This window comes from Giraffa tippelskirchi, chromosome 6, assembly GCF_054371585.1.
Source record: "Giraffa tippelskirchi isolate mGirTip1 chromosome 6, T2T-mGirTip1v1.2.pri, whole genome shotgun sequence".
In the NCBI taxonomy this organism is placed as follows: domain Eukaryota; kingdom Metazoa; phylum Chordata; class Mammalia; order Artiodactyla; family Giraffidae; genus Giraffa; species Giraffa tippelskirchi.
The window spans coordinates 41,768,846-41,791,808 of NC_137280.1; the positions used below are offsets into that span (position 1 = coordinate 41,768,846).

Here is a 22,963-nt window from a genome sequence, read left to right on the forward strand (position 1 = left end):
AGCCACCACAATGAGCCCACACATCATAAGGAAGAGTAGCCCCCACTCACTACAACTAGAGAAAGCCCACACACAGCAACGAAGACCATTACAACCAAAAATAAATAACTTTAAAGAGCAAATAAATAAACATTACTAAATACAAACAGAGACATAGATTACAGAGAACAAACAGATGGTTGCTAGAGGGGAGAGGGCTTTGGGGAGCATATGAAACGGTGAGGGAGATTAAGAGGGGCAAACTTTCAGTTACAAAACAAATGAATCATGGATATGAAATGTACAACGTGGAGAATACAGTCAATAATTTTGTGATAGCATTGTAGGGTGACAGATGACAACTAGACTGATGATGGTGATAATTTTGAGACGTATAGAAATACTGAACCATCACATTGAATACCAGGCTAACATAGTGTTTCAGTCAATTATACTTCAAAAAAAAAAAAAAATGAAACTATTTGCAAAGCAGAAATCGAGCCACAGATTCAGAGAACAAATGTATGGACACCAAGGGGGGAAAGTGGGGTTGGGATAAACTGGGAGATTGGGATTGCCATCTATACACTGCTTTGTATAAAATGGGCTTCCCTGGTGGCTCAGACGGTGAAGAATCACCTGCAGTGCGGGCGACCTGGAATAGGTAACTAATGAGAGCCTACTATCGGAGAAGGCAATGGCACCCCACTCCAGTACTCTTGCCTGGAAAATCCCATGGACAGAGGAGCCTGGTAGGCTATAGTCCACGGGGTCACTAAGAGTCAGACGACTGAGCGACTTCACTTTCACTTTTCCCTTTTATGCACTGGAGAAGGAAACGGCAACCCACTCCAGTATTCTTGACTGGAGAATCCCAGGGACGGTGGAGCCTGGTGGGCTGACGTCTTTGGGGTCGCACAGAGTCGGACACAACTGAAGCGACTTAGCAGCAGCAGCAGCAGAGAGCCTACTCTACAGTATAGGGGAAAACAAATTCATAGAAAAAGAGATCAGATTTGTGGCTACTGGAGGCAGGGGGTGGGGGTGGGGGTTGGGGAACTGACAGGCAAAAGCTACAAACTTCCAGTTATAAGATAAATAAGTACTTGGGATGTAGTGTTCAATATGATAAAGGTAATTAACACTGCTCTTCATTACATACTAAAGAGAGTAAACACCCTGAGTCCTCATCACAAGGAAAATTTTTTGTTCTATTTTGTAAATGTTGCATCTATATGAGATGATAGATGTTCACGAAATCTATTGTGATAACCATATGATGATGTGTGTGGTCAAATCCTTACGTTGTACACCTTAAACTTATCCACTGCTCTAACTCAATTGTCATTTAGTCGCTAAGTTGTGTTCAACTCCTTTTCGACCCCATGGACTGTAGCCCACCAGACTCATCTGTCCATGGAATTTCCCAAGCAAGAATACTGGAGTGGGTTGCCATTTCTTCCTCCAGAGGATATTCCCAACTCAGGGATTAAACCCATATCTCCTGCATTGGCAGGCAGATTCTTTACCACTGCACTACCAGGAAAGCCCTGTATGTCAATTATGTCTCAGTAAAACTGGAAGGAAGAAAAAAAGAATCAATTCTTCTATTTATCAACCTCAAGAGATTGCCTCCACAGCCCTCAGAGCATCCTGGATGCCTTTTATGACTCCTTGTCCATCCATCTGACATATATCCAAACCTTTCTGGAAATTATTTGTATTTTAATTTCCACACATTTAGTGCAGCACTCAATCTTACTTGTTCTTATGTTCCATTACCCTCTCACCATCACCACTACCAAGCTTTAAGTAATGGGAAGAACTCTGCAATATTTTGGAAAGATTTAGTTCGGGTCTAGTTTTGTCACTAATTAGCTAGATGTCTAATCTCTGTCATCTGTGGTACGGGGGTGCCAAAATTTTCCTCACAGTTGTGCAAGGTTGAATGAGATCATATATGTGGACATCCTTTAAAATGACTGCCTTCTGAAATCCAGTGAACAGAAAGGTCTCCTTCCCCCTCTGTAATTTTACCAGTCTTGGGCAACTTCCAAAAACAACACTTTAGAAGAAAATGTCTTTTAAGGTGAGTTTCATGAATTCCTATACTCACCACACATTCATTGGGATGATTTCTGTTCTCCTAAGATCTACAGGACATGGAAAACAAAGTGACTGATTGTTGCATTCGACTGAACCCAGTTTCCAGTAAGAATGTGAACTCCACAGCTTTAAATGTCAGTGTCCCCTTGACTCTGCCTTCCGGCAAGAACTGCTTCCCTTGCAGGGGCTGGCTGGAGAATCTTATCTTGATGGTTTAAAAGCAGTGCAAGATTTAACTTGAAATTGTGAGTTTCTTTCAACGTCACCTACCACAGACAAGCTCCTTTTTATGTTTGGTAATAGGAAGTAATCATTTACATCCAGTTCTATGGACAGAGGAGCCTGGTGGGCTGCCGTCCATGGGGTCACAAAGAGTTGGATGAATGCATGCATGCACAGTACTCGACTGACCAGTGGTTGGTTGAATCTGTGGATGCAGAATCTGTGGATACTGGGGTGGGGTGATTGTACTATGCCATTGTATTTAAGACACTCGAACACCTGTGGATTTTGATATCTGCGGGAGAGAAGGGGGGCGGTGTCAGTCATGGAACCAATTTCCTCACCACAAGCAGACAGAGGGATGGCTATATTTGCAGTTTCTTCTTTTTAACTTTGTGCTTCCCCCTACTTTGTGTGTTAGTTTCTCAGTTGTGTCCAACTCTTTGCGACCCCACTAACTGTAGCCCGCCAGGCTTCTCTGTGCATGGAATTCTCCAGACAAGAATACTGGAGTGGATTGCCATTCCCTTCTCCAGAGGATCTTCCTGACCCAGGGATGGAATCTTGGTCTCCTGCATCGCAGGCAGATTCTTTACCGTTTGAGCTACAGGGAAGTCCTTCCCCCTATTTGCACACAATTAAAACAGGAGTTTGTCTCTTACTTGGTTTTAGGCTTTAAATGAGGAAGTGGGAGCGGGGTGGGCATTAGGACACGATCTAATTGATATTTAATGACCACTTTGTTCTCAATTTACCCACATCACCTCATTTCTATAGACAACACACAGCAATCTTAAGAGTTAGTATTCTTTATTTGAGACGAGGGCACTGGAGGTGAATGTCCAAGATCATAGAGTCAGAACTGGACCCAAACACAGACTCCCAACTTCCTGTTTTTGATTTTAGATTTTGGGTTTTGTCTGAGTATAAGGAGAAAGGGATGAAAAAAAGTATTTGAGGAAGCATTGGGCATTGTATTTTTAATTCTCTTAAACCAGAGGTCATCTTCTTCTACTTTCTGTATCTGAAAATGAACTTGTCAGTGGAGCATTTATGTTTTCCTGGAACAAGTCCAGATTCTTAAGACATTACAGAACAAGTCTCTAGCTAAAGGCATTCCATAAAGCAGACAGCCTTAGGGAAGATGTGGGAGATAAATTACATGAATGAGTTAGTATGAAGATGTTAATAAAATGTGCACACACAGGTAAAAGCAAAGGGTATAATTTGCTGACAAAGTTATTTAATGTCAACTACCAAGAACTAAAAATATTAAAAAGTAAATCTTTTTAAATTAAATTGCAAAAAGAGAGACTTACCTAAAGAGGAAAATAAGATTATTTCCAAGCCTGAGATTTATCAGTATAAATAATCACAAAGAAAAGATTTCTTTTTTATTTTAGAGTGTGTTTTCTTTGGACAGTGGGGAAAAATTGCTTCGTACCCTTGTCAAACTTCATCTGTGATTTCAGTTTATGAGATACAATCCTTATAAAAGATTCAATCTTTTTCATGTCACAGCTTTTTTGCTTAATTTTTTATGTGTGATTATTTTATTGTTTATTTTCAAAGCCAAGTTTTTTTTTTTCCTTTTGTTACTTTTCTAGTCTCTGAAGAGTAACGGGAATTCTTTGACAAGTCTTCATAGGAGAAAGGAAAAAAATTATTCTGCAATTAATTAGATTTCTCAGATACAACTTTATGGTTTCAGTTTCTTACAAAAACCATGAATAGTTTAAATGTTTAAAAACATAAAAGAAAATGAAACTTCCAGAAATGTTTGGTTAACAAAAGGAGTACAGAAAATATATTTGGAGAAAAAGCTGGAAGAAAGTGTCTATAGGAAGTCAGGATGGCACTTGATTAAAACGTAAATTAATTCTACAATACCATCAAGCAGAATTTCTTTGGGGAAACCTGCTCTAACAGAAAGCCAGGCGCCGTTGCTAGTCTATGTATCATTAATTGATTCTTCGATGAAACAAAGTGGCATTTTCCTGGGGCAGGAAAAACCCATTAGAAAATGCTGCAGAAAGATAGGACGTTTCTTTAGTCTTATCTCTCAATTTAGCGGCCTGGAGAGGTTGTGGAGGGGAACGGGGTGTCCTGGGAAAAGTACATCGTGGCTTTTGGGGCTAAGTCTGGGCGAACCGTGCGACTGAGCCTGGTTCGTGCCCATCGAGTGCTATACGGTTCCTGGCCTCGGAGTCAAGCTGCCCACTGGCTAACCTGTCCCCAGACGTTAGGAAGCAGAGTCTGGAGCCAGGAGATGTGGCCGCCCTGGCGAGGCGGCTGGCGGGCCCGGTCGCTCCCTGAGAACCCAGAGCACCTGCTTTCCCGCTGCCTCCCGGCCGTCCCCGCGGGCTGGGCCGGGGACGCCGTGAGCAGGGGGCCGGTGTCCCGAGCGTCGATCGCGGGCGCCTGGGGCGGAGGCGCCCTCCCTGCCGGTCCCCGCCCGGCTCCCGACGGGCGCGCCGCCAGGGCCGGGGAGGGGCGGGGGCCGGCGCGGGGCAGGGCCGGGCCGGGCTGCTCCGGGGCCGGCGCTCTCCGAGGAACCCCGGCACTTGCCCCAAAGGTGTGCAGAGCGCGCGCCATGAGGACGCTGTGGATGGCGCTGTGCGTGCTGGCGCGGCTGTGGCCCGGGGCCCTGGCCGGCTGCGTGGACGCCAGGCGCTGCTGCCCCGGCCGGGACCCCGCCTGCTTCGCCAGCGGCTGGAGGCAGGACCGGGTCTACGGGACGTGCTTCTGCGACCAAGCCTGCCGCCTCACTGGGGACTGCTGCTTCGACTATGCCAGGGCGTGCCCAGGTGGGTGGCGGGCCCAAGGGTGGGCAGCTGGCAGTTCGCCCGCAGCAGAGGGGCGCAGGTCCCACACCCGGACCGCAGTCCCGGAGCCAGGCTTTCCTGGGCTCGTCTATTCCATCCTAGACCCTCCTCCCCCATTCAGGTCCACCCAGCTCTCTTTGTCCTAGAGTTCTCAGCCCCCTCTCTCTAGGTGCTCCCCAGACTCTCCATCCTAGGGTCCCCCTGCCCCCTCCATCCAGGGATCTCCAGTCTTCTGGACATACAGTTCCAAAGCACCCCTTTCCACCAGGGCCTGGCCACAGGGACTAGAGCCTGTGTTCTGGCAGGGCACAGGCCATCTCTGCCTAGTGAAGCCCTCCACTTGGGATCTCCAGGCCTGGTCCGGCCACCTCCTGCCTGGAGACATGGCACTGACAGGTGCCAGGGGAACACCCCAGGCCAAGTTCCACAGTGGTGTTTTCTGTTAACCCTTATCTTTCAATCAAGAGGGGATGAGGGGAGGAACCTGGCACCAAGGCCTGGCTCTGGGAGGGTGCTTTCTTCTGGAGAAGGAGTTCCTGGAGGACCACAGTTGTCCTCACCTGCACTCCGGCCTGTTGCACAGCTCCTTCCTCCTAGGAGGTGTTCCATATGTTCTTTGAATTCAATTGTATCCATATAGCATGATTAAGGGTTTTATCTCAGGGTTCCTAGTGTGTTTCATTTTTGCTGGTTTTCCTTTAGGTTCAATCTTTTTGATCTTTAAACCTCACACAGTATAGGCTCCTGGTATAGACGCAATAAATGCCAACTTAATTAAAAGGTAAAGGAAGACGTGGTGAGAATAGTCCTGAAGAACAAGCCATACTTGAGAAGAAGCCAGGTCTGGAAAGAAAAGTAGCTCTGCTCCCTGATAATTACAACACCCCAAAAGCCACTCATGCATTAGGGCTTGACCTCAAGGATCCTGGGGTTGTGGGATCTTCAGCACGTTCCTGGAAAAGGAACTTGCAGGGCTGTTATTCCTCAGGTACCCGGATTCCTGGTAGAGAGTAGCACCCTTTCTGCCTCTTTTTAGGCAGGGAGAGGCCACGGTCCCACGGCAGGATGGTCACCCAGGCCTGCTGCTGAAAGAACACAGTTGAAAAAACATGAAGTTTTTTTTTTTTATATTTTGATTGAAAGCTAATGATACATCTGAGAATATGGATTTTTTTTTTTTTTTTTTTGATAAGCTGCTTTCCTGCTTCTGCACCAAAGCCAGGGCAATTTACTACCCAAGTAAGGTGAAGAGTCAATTACTTAGGAAATGCAGTAGCCTCTGGCCAGGTGCCCCTGCTCCTCACAGCATCCTCCCAAACTCCTGTTTGTCTCAGTTCCCTGGATCACTCCAGCGAAGCCTTCCCACTATGGCAGTCTCTCTCTCCAAACCTTTTTTCTCTCTTGAGCATTCTACCTACATTTTAAAGGGAAATACAGAATTCCTGCAGTTCAGATAATGGGACCCAGTCTGTGGTAAGCACAGTGATACAAAAACCATGAAGACACAGTTTCTGCCCTCCTGAAAGTTCAGAGTTCAGCAGGGAAACACACACACAAAACCATCGGCAACATGCTCAGTGCCAAAATAATGGATTTGGGAGGCCAGAGAGGAAAAGCTCAGAAGACCGGAGGAATTCAAGGCAAGTTTCTCAGAGGAAGTAATGGGCAAGCCTAGTCACAGAGAATGAGCGAGAAGCCGCTAGAAGGGAAATGGGAGTTCTAAGAGGAAAGCATCCATGGCTGGCTCAGTGTTACCTGTGGGCAGCAGCCTTTTGTGCCAGTGCTAGGTCAGGCCCTCACAGTAACCTGGTGAACAGGACAGACAGTGAACACAGCTAGATAGGTGAGTGTCAGGAGGAAAACTGGCCTTTTCATTAGCCCTAACAATGCTGTGAGGAGTTCCAGAATCCTCCAAGTCTCTATTTGGTCAAAAATAAATCCCTCCTTTTTAGTCCAGGAAGTAGAAATACTAAAACAAAGGCCTGTCATTTCAGAGTGAGGATTTTTTGGGAAGGTGATAGCAGAAGAGAGAAGACTTTGCCATCTCCCAGAGAACTCAGAAAAATATCCCAGGCTCTTTGTGCTTAGGGAGGGCTGGGGCGGCAGACAAAGAAACCCAAACCAGAAAAGGGAATAGGGCCTGATAGGATTTTTAAAGGAGTATTTTCAGGAACCTTAAATGCCCTTCCCAAGGGAGTTAGCAGAGGCTCTCCCAGGCCTAGGCAGAAACAGACTTGGGATGGAAAAGGCTCCTCCGTGATAGATTCTCTGCATCTGGAGTTTTGGGGGCAAGGCAGCAAGAAAATAGAGACAACCAGGGACTTCCCTGGTGGTCCAATGGCTAAGACTCCTCCCTCCCAGTGCTGGGGGCCTAGGTTCCATTCCTAGTTCGGGAACTAGATCTCGAAGAATGCTGCAACTACAACCTGGCGCAGCCAAATAAATAAATAAAAAAAAATATTTTTTTAAAAGAAGAAAGAAAATAGAGACAGTTGGAAGGCAGCCACTCTGTGAGCCTGAGCCTTCTCAGGCCTCAGAGGTGAGGGAGAGTGAGGGGCAAGACTGAGCTGAGATGCTTGGTTTCCTCAGCCCCGGACTGGCATCACAACCATGCTGTGTGTTTGGGGGAAAGGTGAGGTGGGCTTGTATTGGTGTTTCCAGCTGTAGGAGCTGGGGTTTTCAGAGGGCTCTCCCATCACAAAGTTAACAATAGTGGGCAACAGAATGAGGTCAGAACCCACGACTGCCTGCTTTCAAGCTGCCATCAGCCCCATCTGTCTGTGCCAACTCATAGCTATGATTTAGTCCTGGATAAACCAAGTTGCAGCAGCCCAGAGCTCCCAATGACTTGGTGTACACAGAACCGCTCTCCCTCTGAGAATCATGTTTGCTTCTTACCTAAGGATACATTACCTGCCAATGCTGCTGGAAGCAGTTTTGACTGAAATGACATTACATGTGAATGAAAAAGGTAACTGTGTCAATGGAACTTATCTCTAGCCTTTTTGATATTTTCATCTTGATAAATGCATTATTATTATTATTTTTTGATGTGGATAAGAGATGAAGTACCGGAAATTTTTTTCTGAATAGAACGCTATTTTTTTACTCAGTAAAAATAAGTTGACTCAAAAGACTGACTAAACTTTCAGGATTTCCCTGGCAGCACAGAGGTTAAGCCTCTATGCTACCAATATAGGAGGTGCAGGTTTGATTCCTGGGCAGGGGACTAAGATCCCACATGCCCCACGGCACAGCCAAGAGAAAAAAAACCACAAACCCAGAATGACTAAGCTTTCCAACAAAAAATAAGTTCTGAAACTAATCATCTCAGAAAATCTCATTAGGGTGATGGCATGGGTTTCGACACCAGTAATGTATGTCCATAACCACTCCACACCCCCAAATGACAGAAAATTCACCATTGGCTGAGCCTGATCAGATATGAGAAAAGGCCGAGGAGGGGCAGATCCAAGTTACCCTGCCCTGAAAGAACTTCCTGGAAGATTTGCTTATCAGGCTCCTAACGCCCAGGCTCCAGCTCATCAGCTGTGTTCACAGAGTCTCCCTTCTAAGACCATAGAAGCAGTAAGTTGCACTAGATCTTGGATGAGAAACTTAAGAAAGAGTAATCATAAACTCAAGTGAAGCAGGACAAAGAAATGAGTAGCCTATATGGTGGGCCAGTCTCTTCTGCCAGATTGATGGGGAATCTAGGAAACCAACTAGGGCTTCCCAGGTGGTGCTAGTGGTAAAGAACCTGCCTGCCAATGTAAGGAGATGTAAGAGACCAGGTTTGATCCCTGGGTCTAGAAGATCCACTGGAGGAGGAAAGGGCAACCCACTCCAGTATTCTTGCCTGGAGAATCCCATGGACAGAGGAGCTTAGCGGGCTACAGTCCGTGGGGTCATAGAGAGTCAGACACAACTAAAATGGCTTAGCACGCAGCACTAGGAAATCAACTGGCCAAAATCTGCTGACATCTTAACTGGAGGGAGCAGGGGCACCATGCTGGAAAATACAGGCTCCCAAACTCACCCCCTAAAATGGATGGCACAGTCCACTATGATTTAGAAAGTCAAGACTTCACTGGAGCTGTCATGGCCTGAGAGACTGTGTGGCTTCCCCTGCCTTTGTCCCTGCGGAAATAACTAGCAGGGACGGGCGCCAGAATTGGACATGATTTGGCTGCAGCCCTGGGTATGCAGTCCAGGAGGGGAAAGTCATCCGTGCTTACCCAACACTTACTCTGTGCCAGGCCCTCCTCTCTAAGGAGCCTCACAGCTCTCAATTTACTTAGGTCTCACAACCCACCAAGGAATTCTCCATTTTGACCTCATTCTACGAATGAGCTAAACAAGCACAGAAAGGTCAAGCAGTTTGTCCAAAGTCACACAGCTAAAAAGTGATGAAGTGAGATTTGAACCCAGTAGCTCTGGATCCAGAGCCCACACATTTAAACATTAGGTTTTCACTGCCTCAGAGAAATGAGGCTTTATGAGAAGCCGTGGACTTTGCAGTGAAAGTGAAGTCACTTAGTCGTGTCCGACTCTATGCGACCCCATGGACTGTAGCCCACCAGGCTTCTCTGACCATGGGATTTTCCAGGCAAGAATATTGGAGTGGGTTGCCATTTCCTTCTCCAGGACTTTGCAGAGCAGGCACCATATAAATACTGGTAGAGTGAGTCTTTTTTTCTCCATCAACTGTGTGCTTCTTGAGGGCAAGAAAATGTGTCCTGCTCCTCTTTGCACTCCCCTAAGAGTTATTGCGGGGCTTCCCAGGTGGCACTAGAGGTAAAGAACTTGCCTGCCAATGCAGGAGATATAAGAGACAGCAGGTTTGATCCCTGGGTCAGGAAGATCCCCTAGAGTAGAGCATGGCAACCCACTCCAGTATTCTTGCCTGGAGAATCCCATGGACAGAGGAGCCTGGCGGGCTACAGTACATAGGGTCACAAAGAGTCAGACACGACTGAAGCAACTGAACATGCACACACTCAAACAATTGCAGTGTTGCTAACAAACAATTGTCCAAAAACAATGGGACCACTCAGTGCCTCTGAAGCATATCCACATGTCCTTTTTAAAAATGATATTTTCCTTCCTTATCACAAAATATATGTTTGTTGCAGAAAATGTGGGAATGCACAAAAGGAGAAAGAAACTTGCCTTAGAAACTTACTACCTAGAAAAGTATCATTATCTTTTTTATTTTTATCCCCTTCTCCCCCACCCCAAATTTGCACGGTGTCTACAATCCTGTTTTTCTAAAATGACAGTTCATTTCACTGTCTTGCTAGCATTTCATAAACTTGTCCAGTTAATATCTCAAAAGAAAAAAAACAACCTATTAGGGACCAATAACATGGTTTCTGCAAGAGGAAACAAATACTTGATCATTTTATTTATGCTTTTTGAGGGGCTCCATAGGCACTTGGGCAATTTTTATGGTCTTGTTTGACTTTCAGAGAAGTTGTGACAAGGTTCCTGGGAAAGGGGCACGTATGCATAAGGAGAGAGAAAAAGGCAGATGATGTACATTTAAAATTGTGTCACCCAGGGGCTTCCCTGGCAGTCAGTGATTAAGACTTCATCTTCCAGTGCAGGGGGTGTGGGTTCGGTCCCTGGTCAGGGAGCTAAGATGCCACATGCTTTGCAGCCAAAAAACTGAATCATGAAACAGAAGTACTATTGTAACAAATTCAGTAGAGACTTTAAAAGTGGTCTACATAAAAGAAAAAGATCTTTAAAAAAATAAATAAAATTGTGTCACCCTGTGGAGTGTGTGTGTGTGTGTGTGTGTGTGTGTGTGTGTGTAAGGGACTGTTTTATTTTTCCTTCATAGACTTTTTTTTTTTTTTTTTCCAGTTTTTGGCTGTGCTGTGCAGCTTGTGGGATTTTAGTTCTCCATCCAGGGATCAAACCCAGATCCTTGGCAGTGAGAGTGTGGAGTCCTAACCACCAACCACCAGGGAATTCCCTTCCATAGACTGTCGAGAAACAGAAGCCAAGCATCAATGCTGCTGCTGTGCATAAAGTGCAAAAAAGAATATTTCCTTAGGAATGGTTAGGGCTAAGAACTGATTGGAACTTAACAAAGTGAGGGAGAAAGTGCTTGATCGTGGGTGGCCTTCACCTTTTAGGTGGCAAAGAGCCAGGCAGGCAGGGCCAGATTACAGAGAGGAAAGTTTGAGTGTCTGATTAACCAAGGAGAGGCTACAGGAAGATAAGCCAGGCCTTACATTAAGAAGAAATAATCCAGACTGTATTTATGAAATGAAGGAGCTTGCCTTTCGGCTCAGTTTGCTACTACTGCTGCTGGTGTGTGTGTGTGTGTGTATGTGTGTGTGTGAGTGTGTGTGTGTGTGTGTATTTGGCATCATCAAAGAAAAGCATTAGAAAAAAAAATTTTAGATTACCCTTTGATACCTACAGGACTTCCCTGGTGGCTCAGATGGTAAAGAATCTGCCTGCAGCGCAGCAGACCTGGGTTCAATCCCTGGGTTGGGAAGATCCCCTGCAGAAAGGAATGGCAACTCAATCCAGTATTCTTGCCTGGAGAATCCTATGGACAGAGGAGCCTGGCAGGCTACAGTCCATGGGGTCACAAAGAGTCGGACACAGCTGAGCGACTAACACTTGATACCTACAGTTGAAAATTGTGCGTAATGCTGATTTCCACCTCTCTCTGGACTGGGAATGGGCCTGGGGAAAGTTGAGTGGGAAATCTGAGAGGGAAAGCATCTATAGAAAGATGAGTCCAAAAGCTGCAGGGCAGGGGTCTACTCGAACAGTAAGTCCACAAGTGGCTCAGATGAGATACACCCAGGGGTTTTCCGACCATATTCTGAAATTCTCAAGTGAGGGAAATCAGGCTCAAATAAAAGGAAATACCACTTCACTCCACAGATATTAATGCTGAAAGAGCTTGTCACTTTCAAGATGTGATACTGGCAGGAGATATAAATGGATTAAGAAGGACTTGACGGACTGTGGTTGCTGGGAGAAACTGGACTCTACTTAACTTTAAGGAGCAGAGAAGCAGTACTCCTTCCAGGGGGCACTCTTTGGGGCCACCATTGCCAGGAGATCCAGGCAACTCTGGCCCAGGTTAGGAATTTCTTCTGTGTTTGGCTCTGGGAGTTTCTGACTTTGTTCTTCTACCAGCTTTCCTTCACACCCTGGAGCCTCTGTCAGTCCTTTGGCTTCTTATTAGGTTAGGCAAAAATTTCATTACAGAAGAACCCAAACGAACTTTTAACCCAACCCAATACTTATGATGTGAGCAGGCCAGAGTCTGTTTCAATGTAGAATTTAATTTAGGAAGGAGGAGGACCTGGTCTAATGCCATTTCATTCATCCATTCAACAATTTATGGAGCACCTGCCATCTGCCAACTTCTAGGGATGAAATAAAAAATGAACAATAAACAAAATAAATACATATGTATTCTGAATTATGGGCTTCCCTGGTGGCTCAGACAGTAGAGTCTGTCTGTAACGCGGGAAACCCAGGTTCAATCCCTGGGTCGGGAAGATCCCCTGGAGAAGAGAATGGCAACCCACTCCAGTATTCTTGCCTGGAAAAATCCCATGGACTGAGGAGCCTGACAAGCTACAGTCTATGGGGTTGCAAAGAGTCGGACACAACTGAGCGACTTCATTTGGTTGGTATTCTGAATTATGGAGATGCTAGAAGGCAGGAAACACTGATTCTGAGAGGAAATAATTTTGTGGGGTGTGTGTGTGTGTGTGTGTGATAAGCCGGTCAGGGAAGGTCTCCCTGGAAAGGAAATAATTCAGCTGGGACCTCAAAGATGAGCCGAACCCAGCCATGCCCAGTGTGGGAGGAACATTCCAGCAGAGAGAACTCACAGCCAAAGGTCCTGAAAAAGCGCGAGTGGGTGTGGCCAGGGGCAAAGGGGCCAGTGTGGGCGGAGCTTGGAAAGAGGTGGTGGGGAGTGGGGGCCGGCTCTGGGCGGGAGTGACAGGCAGGCACAGGCAGGTCACCCAGGACTTGGTGGGCCACGCAGGGAGTTTGGGTTCTATTCCAAATTCAATGGCAAAACTTTGGAAGGAGTTTTAAAAGCCATTGAAAGAGAGAGAGTAGTGGTATATCTTTTAAAGTAATTTTACTTGGATCCTACTTGTGTTCAGTCCCTCAGTGGTGTCTGACTCTTTGCGACCCCATGGACTGTAGCCCTCCTGGCTCTTTTGTCCATGGGATACTCCAGGCAAGAATACTGGAGTCGGTTCCCATTTCCTTCTCCAGGGAATCTTTCTGATCCAGGGATCAAACCTGCATCTCTTGAGTCTCCTGCATTCACCCGGGAAGCCCAATTTTACTTTGATATGACTGGCTATTCCTCTTAGAACATGGGGAAATATCCCCTACTGTTGTGTGAAGATTCATTACTGAACTGTATAACTTACTTTTCTGCTCTTGGCCATTCTCCCTGTGGCTGTGGTGGGGACATCTGATAACCAGAAGGCTCCAGAGGAAGGGACACGAGCTAGCATATGGGGAAAAGCTTGATGGTTCCTTCCACTCCGGATCTGTCCACTTGCCACTCCCCAGTGAGCCCAGAGCCAGAGGCATTCACTGCACCCAAAGTAGAAGCTTAGACATCTGCTTCCTACCTCTGTTCTCTTAAATGTCTGATTCTGTCTCCGTTTCCCATTCCCTTATATTTCCCGGGATCACTTCCCAAATAAATTGTTCTCAGTCAGATTCATGTCTCAGGATCCACTTCTGGGGAAACTCAACCTGAATGTTATGTGGAGTTGAAACAAAGGAGAAGAAAAAGGCTTGCAGTGCTTTCCGGCACCCATTAAATCTAGGCTTCTCTTCTCTAAAAAGGGTAGGATGGCGTCATCAAATTCAAACGATTAAGACCCAGGGAAGCTGCAGTGAGCTTGGAGTGAGGAGGTCTTTCTGCTGGCTAGGTGAGAGTCTGCCAGACCCCAGTGACAGCCAGTGAAACGGGAAGGATGAGAAGGTCATATGAAGAAAGACTGTTTTGATATGTTGTATACAGATGTGAGTTAGGTGAGCTTTAGTGGGAAGGGAACAAGAACACTAATGGAAGAGTTCAAAAGGAAATCCGTGTCAAGCTGCTGAGATATATGACTTGTGGTAATAAATCTGTCAGAAGTTTCTGTTCTCCCAACCTCTGTGACCAAAGATTGCTTGTGATCTGTGACAAATTGCAATCCAAAGAATCAAAAGTTCACCAGTTAATCAAGATGAGAATCTTTTGTGCAGAACAGGAATAAATACTTCAGACTCACCTTCCAACTCAAAATATTTTGTGGAACACCTTTCTACTGGTGAAACCCTACATGAACTTTTTTCACTTTGTCTGACAATGAAGACCCCGAGATGTTCTTGTTCGGGGCCCAGAACTTTCTGATTCTCTTTATGAGGCTGTTAAAATCATAGATTGGGCTTCCCAGGTAGTGCTAGTGGTAAAGAACCCTACCTGCCAATGCAGGAGACTTAAGAAACGTGGGTCCAATCCCTGGATTGGGAAGATGCCCTGGAGGAGGGCATGGCAACCCACTCCAATATTCCTGCCTGGAGAATCCCATGGACAGAGGAGCCTGGCAGTAGGGTCACAAAAAGCTGGACATGATGGAAGCTACTTAGCACATACATACAAAGTCATAAATTAAGAAGGAAGGGCATAGCATTTTGCCAAGGACAAATATTAACCAATAGGAACAACAATTGATTCAATGACTCTATGATTTGAGGACTTTACCTATGATTCAAACCAAATAAAATAAATGAAGATTTATGAGACAAGACATAAATGTTGAAGAAATACTGGGAGACTAAATTCATCCCCCCATGTCAACTGTTACCCTATGGAGAAAGTATTGTTTTTGTTGTTCAGTCTCACAATAGTGTCCAACTCTGCGACCTCGTGGACTGCAGTACACCAGGCTTCCCTGTCCTTCACCATCTCCCGGAGTTTGCTCAAACTCATGTCCATTGAGTCGGCAATGGGTAGGATATAACCAAGGCCATATAACTAAGTTTTGGGTTAAAGCCATGGCAAAACTGTATTTTTATAGTGCCCCACATGTTTAATCGTTGAAACAAGTGTATATTTTTAAAATGTATTATTAAGTGTAGTTCAAGCACAGGACTAACTAAACTCAGGGATGAGAGATTTGGGGAAGAAAAAGAGTTATTAAAGGAATTAAGGACAGGAGGTGCCTAACCTGCAATCTCCTTAAATGTGTTCTGGTTCTACGGGCCAAATGAATCACAGGGCTGTGAAAATAAAAAGGGAAGATTAACAAGAGATAATGAGCAGGAAGTGACCTGTTATTGATTTTCCAAAGGATGTGCGCATGGCAGATATTGGAAATGAACTCTCGTGTGGCACATTCTTGCTTCCTTAGGTTGTTGACATGTGATACTGTAAGGTGTTTTGTCTGTTGGGTTTTTAGATTCACAGGACTTTATTTTATTTGCCACATTGCAAGGCATACATGATCTTAGTTCCCTGACCAAGGATAAAATCCGGAGCTCCTGCAGTGGAAGCAGAGTCTTAACCACTGGACCACCAGGAAAGTCCTACCTATAAGTTTTTAGATGATTAATAAAAGCAGTTTTAGAGCAGTTTGACATTTTTTAGTTACTGACCGAACTTTATGTTGTATGTGACCCTTTTCATGTCACGGGTAGTGCTACTGAATGATATAGCTTCCAGACACCACAAACCCTAAACTAGAGTGTGCTGAGAGGCAAAATGCATTTTCAAGTACAAATTGTCAGAAGTCCCATCAGATTTCAAAGAAGTTTGGGTGTTTTCTCGGTGAAGACTTTGAAAACTTGAATGTATGAGGGTGATTGGGAAAAGTTGGTCACATTTTGTGGGAAAGGAATTTTGGCATCCAGTTCAGGGTACATCTTCTGTTCCGTTGTTTTTCTCTTTTCTTATATCCAATTTCAAGTCTTCAAGTAATTCAATTTGAAAACTCAATACAGTCCTTTTAAAAGACTCATTAGGATTTTAAATGAAAAAGTTAAATATGCAACCACATTGATTTTTACAGTCATGGGCAGAGAATTGAGAACCAGATTCATCCCCTGACTCTGCCCCTTCATGCCTGACCACGGGGATTCTTACCCTCTGTGGGCCCTGGTTGCTGATCTCTAAATGTCACCTCATATATGAGTCCCTGAGCCATGGAAGGTGAGAGTAGGGCACCAGGAGAAACCTGCCGGATAGGGGTCATTGGTGTGGCCCTATGCCATGTCTTAAGGAGGCACATTTCCTCATAAGAAATGACCTGGGTAAGTGATGGGATGGTGGGAGAAGTGATTGGTGGGAGAAACACCTGTTTTTGTTTTTTGTTTTTTTTCTGGCTGCACTGGGTCTTTGTTGCTGCACATTGGCTTTTTCTAGTCTCAGGGAGCAGCGGCTATTCTCTGGTGCCGAGTCTTCTCATTGTGATGGCTTCTGTTGTTACTGAGCAGGGCTCTAGGGCCCAGAGGCTTCAGTAGTTGCCAGCTAGGGCTTAGCTGCTCTGCAGTATGTGGAATTTTCCCAGACCAGGGATGGAACCTGTGACCCCTCCATTGACAGGCAGATTCTTAACCACCAGACCACCAGGGAAGTCCCACCTTTTCTTTTATGGAATTTATTTCCTTTGTGTTTTCTACAATGAATGTGTATTACTGCTGTTGTTTAGTCCCTAAGTTGTGTCCAACTCTTTGCAACCCCACGGACTGCAGCGCGCCAGACTTCCCTATCCTCCACCAATGAATGTGTATTACTGTTGCCCTAAAAATATTATGGACAGAGGAGGATAAAGTTACAATCAAAGGAAAACAAGGGCAAAGAGCTGATCTAAGACCCTGAAGGCGTCAGTCTCTTACTCGGGTGGGTCCTGGCTCAGACCCACCTTCATGATCCGGGAACATCCGCCCGCCTCTAAGGGGATACCCATTTATCAGTTCACCATCAGGGCGGGTGGCGTCAGTGTTAACGTTGTGCGTTCCTCCTGATCCACCGCCGGGTCCCGGCACGATGTGTGCACAGCCTGAACTTGACTGTGTGTCTTGGCGGGAACGGCCTGGCAGGCTCTGGCTCTGCTCAGGTGTGCGTCCCCGTCGTGCTGTTTTTCAGCTCGCCCGTGCATCGTTGGGGAGTGGAGCTCCTGGAGCGGTTGTGCCGGCCAGTGTCGGCCCACGGCGCGCGTGCGGAGGCGCGCGGTGCAGCAGGAGCCCCAGAACGGCGGCGCGCCCTGCCCGGCCCTGGAGGAGAGAGCCGGCTGCCTGGAGTACGCGACGCCGCAGGGCCAGGACTGCGGGCACGCCTTCGGTACTGCGCTTTCCTTAATTGCTGCCCCTGGGTGGTGAGCATCCAATCCAGGCACAGCAGGGAGCGGGGTGGGCCAGGCTGCCCAGAGGAGATAGGAAGCTCAGAAAGTGTTAGATAATGCTTTTATCCATCAGCTGCATCAAAGCTCTCCCCAACACCCGACCCAGCCCTTCCCATTTATAGCTTGTAGGTGGGCCCCTCCCGCGCTGCAGGCGCCAGCTGTAAGGGACGTGCACTGTGGTTTTTAGCAAACTCTGTCAAACTGACCACAAAGGACTTAAGGTAGGATGAGGTTGTTTCACACAGGATAAGATGCGTCCAGTAAGGATAACTGGATTTCACCTTTCACTGCCATCCCTGTTTAATCAGGGACACTCGCATACCTGTGAAAATAATAGAAAAATTAGAAATTCCTGTTGTTGTTTAGTTGCTCAGTCACATCTGACTCTTTGTGACCACATGGACTGTAGCCCTCCAGGCTCCCCTGTCCATGGGATTCTCCAGGCAAGAATACTGGAGTGGGTCACCATGCCATTCTCCAGGGGATCTTCCTGATCCAGGGATGGAACCTGTGTCTCTTGCATTGCCCTCGGATTCTTTACCACTGAGCCACCTGGGAAACTCAACAAATTCCTAAAGCATGATAAAATGATTCTCTTAAAAAACCTGTTTCTCCTCCCAAACCAACTAGATTGGGGCTGATGTAATGAGATTTGTGATTTGGGAAGATTGTTTTGGTTGTGGGCTGGCCCAGGAGACCCAGAGTCAGCTCGTTCATGAGTTGGGAGCCATAGGAAACTCACAAAGAAATAAACAAAAAGGCCAAAACCAGTGTGTTGATAGGAGTTGAATCTGATAGAGCAAAACACTGACTTTTCAGGGTAGCAGAGGTCATGTTTTTTCATAGGAACTTGGAAAATTCCATGTCAACGTGATCCTCTGTGAGCCGTTTTGCTCCTTTGTCCTTTCCACACACAAGTGTTTATTGAGAGTCTCTTGGATGCCAGGCACTGGGCTGGGTACCAGTTACGGTGGGGAGAAAAGTTGCTGTGGAACCTGCTGTCAGGTAGATCATAGTCCAGTGGGAGGGGAAGATGCTAAGCAGATCATCCTAGGAAACTAGTCCCAGAGAATTACCACTGCAACTTGATCCAATGGGGTATGGAACAAGGGCTTCCCCGTTGGCTCAGTGGGTAAAGAATCTGCCTGCAATGCAGGAGACACAGGACATGTGGGTTTGATCCCTGGATCGGTAAGATACCCTGGAGGAGGAAAATGGCAACCCACTCCAGTATTCTTGCCTGGAGAATCCCATAGACAGAGGAGCCCGTCAGACTACAGTCCATGGCGTCACAAAGAGTCGGATGCGAATGAGTGACTAAGGACTGCAAGCATGGGATATCATGTATGCAACAAGGGAGAGGTGTAGTGAGCTGTGAGTGTGTGTTGTAAATACCGTCTGAGCCAACAAGGAGGTCCCATTGTGTTATAAATAGATTCCTTGGTGGAGGATGGGATCCAAAGAGGCTAGGAGGGGAGGGACTTCCCTGAGGATATGATGAGGCTGAAAAATGCAGAATCATCCAGGTAGGGGGAACAGCGTGGTGAGCCAGACACTCAGGTGTAGGGGGGGGTTGAGGGATTTGAGGACCAGTCTAGGAAAAACTCATGACCGCAAGAGGCAGTAACACACAATGACCTTACAGATCATGTAGAGAGGATGATCAAAGGTTGCGTTATTGCGACCACCATCCAGAGGGGGAACAGAAGAGTCTGCCAGGAGTTCGTGTATCCAGTTGATATCAACTAAGCAGCATGGTTTGGAGTCCCCGGGTGAAAGGGCTTCATAGGGTAGGTGTGGTGGCGTCTTGGGGTCTTGCAACCATAAAGATTTACCTAATCAATGGCCAGCAGATGTTGGGTATATTTCACAGGATATGCAAAATAAGTAGGATCTAATTGGATAAAAATCTGCTTGTTTGACTATTTTAAAAACAATTGAATGTATAAAAATTTCAGTTTAGTGCCAGTAGGGTTTTGTCTCATTTTGTTTATTTTTGGCTGTGCTCAGCCTTTCTCTAGTTGCAGAGAGTGGGGGCTACTCTCTTGTTGTGGAGCATGGGCCCTAGGGTGCAGGCTCAGTAGTTGTGGCACATAGGCTTAGTTGCTCTGTGGCATGTGGAATCTTCCCGGACTGGGGATCAAACCCATGTTCCCTGCACTGGCAGCTGGATCCTTTAGAAAAACAACGGCACCACTTAGTTACAGGGATGGGCTGCTAGAATGTATTTCTGCAGCACAGGCTGACCCTTCAGTGTGGCACCAGGCTGCTCAGATCCCTTCCCAGGCCTGGGTCTCTTCATAGCAGGACGATAATGCACATCCTTACATCTTTTTGTATTGTCTTCAATTTCCTTCATCAGTGTCTTACAGTTTTCAGAGTACAAGTCTTTCAGCCCCTTGGTTCAATTTATTCTTAGGCATTTTATTCTTTTCGAGGCAATTGTAAATGAGATTGCTTTGTTAATTCCTCTTTCTCATAGTTTGTTACTAGCCACAATGTACTTTTGTGTATTGAATTTTTCGGTTGTGCTGGGTCTCCATTGCTGCATGGGCTGTTTTTCTAGTTACCTCAAGCAGGGGCTACTCTAGTTGTGATTTGTGGGCTTCTCGTTGTGGTAGCTTCTCTTGTTGCCAAGCATGGGCTCTGGGGCTCGTGGGCATCAGTAGTTGCATCATGTGGGCTCAGTAGTTGTGGCTCCCAGGCTCTAGAGCACAGGCTCAATAGTTGTGGCACACGGGCTTAGTTGCCCCACACCATGTGGGATGTCCTCAGATTAGGGGAACCTGTGTCTTCTGCATTGGCAGGCAGATTCTCTACCACTGAGCCACCAGGGAAGCCCCTGTGTATTGATTTTGTATCTTAAAACTTCACTGAATTCATTAGTTCGAACAGTTTATTTTTGTGTGTGTGTGGAGTCTTCAAGGTTCTCTACGTATTAATAGTGTCATGTCATTTGCAAATAGTATCAGTTTTATTACTTCCTTTTCGACTTGAATTTATTTTTAAAAATTTTTTCTTGACTCATTGCTGGGACTATGACTTCCAATACTTTGTTGAATAAAAGTAGCAAGAGGAGGCATCCTTGTCTTACTCTTCTCTTAGAAGAAAAGTTTTCAGCTTTTCACCATTGACTCTGTTAGCTGTGGGCTTGTCATATATGGCCTTTATATGTTGAGGTACATTCCTACTGTATCAAATTTGTTGATATCAACATCATAAATGGATTTTGAATTTTGTCAAATGTTTTTGCACATCTATTGAGATGACCATATGATTTTTATCCTTCATTTTGTGAATGTCTCACATTGGTTGATTTGCAGAATCAATGAAACCATCCTTGCATCCCTGGAATAAATCCTGCTTGATCGTGGTGTATGATCCTTTTACTGTATAATTAAATTCAGTTTGTTAATATTTTGCTGAGGATTTTTGCATCTATGTTCATCAAGGATATTGGCCTGTAATTTTCTTTTTTTTGTAGTGTACGTGTCAGGTTTTGGTATCAGAGTAATGCAGGCTTCATAAAATTTGTTTGGAAAAATTTCCTCCTCTTTAATTTTTAGGAAAAGTTTGAGAAGGATATTAAATTTTTTTTAAATGTTTTGTGGAATTTGCCAGTAAAGCCATCTAGTCCTGGGCTTTTGTTTTTTGGGAGATTTTGTTTTTTCATTACTGTTTCAATTTCCCTATTAGTAGTCAGCCTATTCAGATTTTCTGTTTCTTCATAATTCAGTCTTGTATGAATTTATTTGTCTAATTTGTTGATGTATAGTTATCTGTAATAGTGTCTTATGATCCTTTATATTTCTGTGGTATTAGCTGTAACTTCTCCTTTTTCATTTCTAATTTAACCTATTGGAATCGCCTCTTTCTTTCTTGGTGAGTATAGCTATGTCTATTTGGTCTGTTTTTTCAAAAAACCAGCCCTTAGTTTCATGGGTATATTCTACTAATTTTTTAGTCTCTATTTTGTTTATTTTCACTCTGATCTTTATTATTTCAGGAAGCAGTGAAATAATATTTTTAATCCTCTTGGAACAAGGACTTGATAAACTGTGAAACAGCCTAACAAAATACAAAAAACACTAAAACTAAGAGAGTCATTCACAGGAAAACACCTTCTAGAGAAAAACACGCTTGGTGTTGTTGTATTATTATTGTTGTTCAGTCGCTGGGTCGTGTCTGACTCTTTTCGATCCCATGAACTGCAGCACGCTAGGCTTCCCTGTCCTTCTCAGTCTCCCGGAGCTTGCTCAAACTCAAGTTCATCGAGGTGGTGATGCGATCCAACCATCTCATCCTCTGTCACCTCCTTCTCCTGCCCTCAATCTTTCCTAGCATCAGGGTCTCTTTCAATGAATTGGTTCTTTGCATCAGGTGGTCAAAATACTGAAGCTTCAGTATTGGTCCTTCCAATGAACATTCAGGGTTGATTTCCTCTAGCATTGTATTAGCTTTTGTCAATACCTCAGAAAGCTGGAGGCAGTACATTACCACAAACTTAGTGACTTAAACAACACAAATGTATCATCACACAGTTCTATAGTCAGAAGTCAGACACAGGTCTTACTGAACTTAAACCACGGTTGTCAACAGGGCTGAATTCCTTTCTGATGGCTCTGAGGGAGAATCAGTTTCTTTGCATTTTCCATCATATCAGAGGCTTCCTTTTCTCATGGTCCCCTTTCTCCACCTTCCCAGCCGGATCATAGCATCTTTCTGTGCCTCTCTTCAGTCATAACGTCTTCCTCTAACTCTTCGAAGGATCATTGTGCTTACGTTCAACCCATCTGGATAATCCAGAATAATCTCCCTATTTTAAGTTCAATCGAGTAACATCTTTAATTTCTCTTTGCCATGTAACATAACATATTCACAGCTTCTGGGGATTTGGACATGGACATCTTGAGGGAGGCATTATTTTGCCTGTGATGGATATAGGACAGTGTCATCTCTCTGGGTTTACACGTGAGGACACTGGAGCTCAGTGAGGTGACAGCATGACAGGTGATCTCATTGCTCTAAATCTTATGAGCTCCCCCCACCACCCCTTAATAGTGTTTTCCTTTTAAGCATTATCATTAGTTGTTATGATTATTATTATATTGAAAATTAATATTGATAATGTAAATAAATGAATTTATTCAATGTATATTAATATATTATTATTAAATGAATATTAATAATATAGAAATGTTAATACTATATAAATGCTAATAATATTGATATATTATTATTATATTGGGTTGGCCAAAAAGTTCATTCAGGTTTTCCCATGATATCTAACAGAAAAACCTAAACAAACTTTTTGGGCAACCCAATATTTTAAAATCACAATTACAGAGTCCGGTAACTAAGTAGAAATATAAAGGCCATGAAAGGCCAGTGAATAAAATGATCATGCTGCTGCTGCTGCTAAGTCGC

At 45.0% G+C, this 22,963-nt stretch overlaps 1 protein-coding gene across 1 annotated transcript in view; it reads left to right on the forward strand.

Moving 5' to 3' along the window:
• Positions 1-4,788: 4,788 nt before the first annotated feature.
• SBSPON (somatomedin B and thrombospondin type 1 domain containing) overlaps positions 4,789-22,963 on the forward strand; it is a 31,991-nt gene continuing 13,816 nt past the window's right edge. The window contains exons 1-2 of the mRNA XM_081501677.1: positions 4,789-5,114; positions 17,281-17,475. Of these exons, the coding sequence (XP_081357803.1) occupies positions 4,901-5,114; positions 17,281-17,475 (409 nt within the window). The 5' untranslated portion in view covers positions 4,789-4,900. The remainder of the gene's footprint in view (positions 5,115-17,280; positions 17,476-22,963) is intronic.